The sequence below is a fragment of the Mesitornis unicolor genome, unplaced genomic scaffold (genome assembly GCF_000695765.1).
Source record: "Mesitornis unicolor isolate BGI_N332 unplaced genomic scaffold, ASM69576v1 scaffold25179, whole genome shotgun sequence".
In the NCBI taxonomy this organism is placed as follows: domain Eukaryota; kingdom Metazoa; phylum Chordata; class Aves; order Mesitornithiformes; family Mesitornithidae; genus Mesitornis; species Mesitornis unicolor.
Window position 1 is genome coordinate 1 of NW_010208289.1, and position 1027 is coordinate 1027.

Here is a 1027-nt window from a genome sequence, read left to right on the forward strand (position 1 = left end):
GAGAGGCACCTGGCGCCGCACGAAAACCCCATCGTGTCGCTCAACAAGTGGGGGCAGTACGCGAGCGACGTGCAGCTGATCCTGCGCCGCACCGGGCCTTCACTGAGCGAGCGGCCAACTTCGGACAGCGTGGCTCGCATCCCCGAGAGGACGCTGTACCGGCAGAGCTTGCCTCCCCTGGCCAAGCTGAGGCCTCCTGGCGACAAATCTATGAAGAGGAGGGAGCCGAAAAGGAAGTCCCTCACCTTCACTGGGGGGGCCAAAGGATTAATGGACATCTTTGGGAAAAGCAAAGAATCTGAGTTCAAGCAAAAGGTGCTCAATAACTGTAAAACAACAGCAGATGAGTTGAAGAAACTGATTCACCTCCAGACAGAGAAACTTCAGTGCATTGAGAAGCAGCTGGAGTCCAACGAAGCTGAGATCCGCTACTGGGAACAAAAATACAACTCCAGCCTGGAAGAAGAAATCCTCAAGCTAGAGCAGAAGATCAAAAGGAACGAAGTGGAGATTGAGGAGGAAGAGTTCTGGGAAAATGAGCTGCAGATCGAACAGGAGAATGAAAAACAGCTGAAGGAGCAGCTGCAGGAGATGAGGCAGAGGATCCTGGAGTGCGAGAGCAAGCTGAAGGACTACATGTCTCAGATCCACAACATGGAAAGTGGCCTTGAAGCAGAGAAGTTGCAGCGGGAAGTTCAAGAGTCTCAAGTGAACGAAGAAGAGGTCAAGGAAAAGATCGAGAAGGTGAAAGGTGAAATTGATGTTCAGGGCCAGCAGAGTCTGAGACTGGAAAATGGCATTAAAGCTGTAGAAAGGTCTTTGGGCCAAGCTACCAAACGGTTGCAGGTAAGAGTGTTCTTTTTATCCAGTGCTAAAGAAAGTCAAAGATCTGACTGTAATTAATTTTTCTTGCACAAATTTGAAGCCCATGAAAGAAAAGACCAGAAAGTTTCCACAGTTAATTTGGGCAAAAGTGAAAAAGTGTTGCCTTGATTTTCAAATTGATTTCGGATACTGTTTTGGAAGA

General features: G+C 48.5%; 1 protein-coding gene across 1 annotated transcript in view; it reads left to right on the forward strand.

Moving 5' to 3' along the window:
- Positions 1-3: 3 nt before the first annotated feature.
- RASSF8 (Ras association (RalGDS/AF-6) domain family (N-terminal) member 8) overlaps positions 4-1027 on the forward strand; it is a gene marked incomplete at its 5' end in the record, with an annotated part of 6064 nt that continues 5040 nt past the window's right edge. Inside the window, one exon of the mRNA XM_010192461.1 lies at positions 4-846. Within this exon, the coding sequence (XP_010190763.1) occupies positions 4-846 (843 nt within the window). The remainder of the gene's footprint in view (positions 847-1027) is intronic.